General features: G+C 36.8%; 1 protein-coding gene across 1 annotated transcript in view; it reads right to left on the bottom strand.

The window, feature by feature from the left end:
- LOC125028917 (COP9 signalosome complex subunit 2) overlaps positions 1-2,500 on the bottom strand; it is a 10,476-nt gene that overhangs the window by 1,358 nt on the left and 6,618 nt on the right. The window contains exons 3-9 of the mRNA XM_047618538.1: positions 2,070-2,195; positions 1,730-1,897; positions 1,452-1,556; positions 1,265-1,334; positions 919-1,057; positions 465-655; positions 181-322 (exon numbers count right to left, since the gene is read on the bottom strand). Of these exons, the coding sequence (XP_047474494.1) occupies positions 181-322; positions 465-655; positions 919-1,057; positions 1,265-1,334; positions 1,452-1,556; positions 1,730-1,897; positions 2,070-2,195 (941 nt within the window). The remainder of the gene's footprint in view (positions 1-180; positions 323-464; positions 656-918; positions 1,058-1,264; positions 1,335-1,451; positions 1,557-1,729; positions 1,898-2,069; positions 2,196-2,500) is intronic.

Raw genomic sequence — 2,500 nt, 5'->3', positions numbered from 1 at the left:
TGTTGAAGAACGCCTATTTTTTATGTTAGATGAAGAAAATGTTATGCTAATCGGAACAGAGGAGCATGGAGGCATCTTGCCCACACCCTCGCTCATTTCTATTTGTTAGTGAACGAGTGATTTTTTTTTATTAAAAAACCTACATAAGAAGCCAAAGAACTCTAAAAATGTTTTTCTTACTTGTCCAATATGCACTGCACCAAGAGAGCTTCCACATCTGTTGCATCTATGTTAAGTTCATTGGAGATAAAAGGTATATGAATTCTTGTGTATGGCTTAATAAGTTTTATGAGCACTTGAGTTCGGATGTTTCTCAGCAGATCTGTAAGTGGAAAATGTGTAAAAATTTAAACCTCACCCAAAAATACACAGACAAAAATACTGACAATACCGATAACACGTATTCAAAAGTATGATTACTTAAATGTCTTAGTTTTCAAAAGAATTGATCAACACTAACTTACCTTCAATGTGTTCTCGAATAAAAGGGTCATCCATGATATTGGTTCGGTTTTGCTTTAGGATTGTCTCAAATTCGTTGATATCGTCATTTTGGTATGCTGCTACCAAGTTGGTCATGGCTAAAATCTCAGGGTCATTCTTGTACGGCTTCGCTTCTTGGGAATCAAAGGGGTTAATACCGGATTTCATTAACCTGAAACAACAGTATTTAAAGTTTTCTGGAAAATGTAAAAGTTATGTATTATGTATGTGTTCTCTTGTAAGAAAACCATAAATTGAAAAAGAACTAAAAAAAGAAATTACCCAGACTTCAAATGTTATTCTGTATGAAGTAACTGACATTAATGATAAACTTCACCATCATTGCAATTATGTGTCACCTAAATTTCTTGTAAGTGAATACAACACAACAAAACAATACAAAAAAATAATATAATATTCTCCTGTCCCACTTACATGTTTGCCAAAACAAGGTACTTAAGACAGGTTGTTCTTCTTGGGCTGCCAGATTCGTCATAGTTTTTAAATGCTTCAAAAAAGTCTGTGTGGGCCTTCTCAAATTCTCCCTCACGCAGATGCATTTTCCCACCACATTCTGAAAGGAAAGTGATTAAATAGGGTAATTTCACTTACTCTAGGCTACTTCTGTAGTACACAACATTGGAGGACTTCTACAAAACTTTCCCTCTGTCAAACGGATATTAAATGTAAAGTACAGACGTGTCTTCTTTTTCCTATCCATGCATTATTTCACATCAACCTGTACAGAAAACTTCAAGTAACTGGTGGGTCTCTCTTTTACCTCTTATCACTCCCATAATAAGTGGATGAGGAATTGCTGATTTGATGTGAAGCGACTGCTCGTACAAAGCCTGAAAATAACGGAAAGAAACCATGATAAAATAGCCCTTAAAATATCCACATAGACAAATTGTACACCTCCTGAACACAGTGAGAAAATACCAATTGCCTCTTGATAGTGTACATACCTTAAGCTTCTTATTATTCTTTTGAGCAGTATACATCTGGATCTCTAAAGCATAAATCTCCAAGAGCTGTGTCCCCTTCTTCAGGTCATCCTCACCCTCATCTGTCTGTTATCAGGAGGAAAGATTTCTCATCAAAGATCTTGTTTCCAGAGCTAGAAATCATAATAAACCAAAGGAATATGAAACTTCTTTCCAACAGACATAAAACCATATACACGAACACAAATAACAAGCTCCAGTAGAAACAATATTTGCCTCATGGACTCAAAACGGCTTACCTGGCACGACTGGTGAAGCTGCTTCAGGATCTTTGACAACCGAGTGTAGTCTTCCCGGTCGAAGTAGAGCTTACCCAATTTTGTATTTGTTTTAAACCACAAGCGATCATTTTTGGCATCTTTCAAGGCTTCTAGAGTGGTTTCATAGAAATCTTGCAATAATTCCATCTGAGAAAAAAACAACAACAAAATATGACACCTTATCTTGTAGCACATAATAATCTAAAATCATTTTTTTTTTACTTCATAATCCTCTGCACTGACTTTATTCCTTTCTTAGCATTTTCCAGAAAAAAAAAAACCTAACATAAAATATTGCCAAAGCATATACTGGTCTTACATTTTTTGATGTTGATATATAATCTAGGATAGAGTTGATGGACTTTTCACTGTAGTTGCGAGTAACAGCAGATTTAATGTAAGTTAAAAGCTGCTTGTAACGCGTCATCATCTCTTCGTAGTTGCCCTGGAAAAAACAAAAAACATTAATCATAAATAAAGTACAAACTGCTCATGTGCACAGTAACGTGCACGCACGCACGCGCACACACACACACACACACACACACACACACACACACACACACACACACACACACACACACACACACACACACACACTCATTCTCACACTCACACACCCTCATTCTCACACTCACACACCCTCATTCTCACACTCACACACGCTCATTCTCACACTCACACACGCTCATTCTCACACTCGCACACGCTCATTCTCACATTCACACACGCTCATTCTCACACTCGCAC

This window comes from Penaeus chinensis, chromosome 9 (assembly GCF_019202785.1).
Source record: "Penaeus chinensis breed Huanghai No. 1 chromosome 9, ASM1920278v2, whole genome shotgun sequence".
In the NCBI taxonomy this organism is placed as follows: Eukaryota; Metazoa; Arthropoda; class Malacostraca; order Decapoda; family Penaeidae; genus Penaeus; species Penaeus chinensis.
Note: the sequence above shows the minus strand (reverse complement) of the source record. Positions and strands in the feature narration are given on the sequence as shown.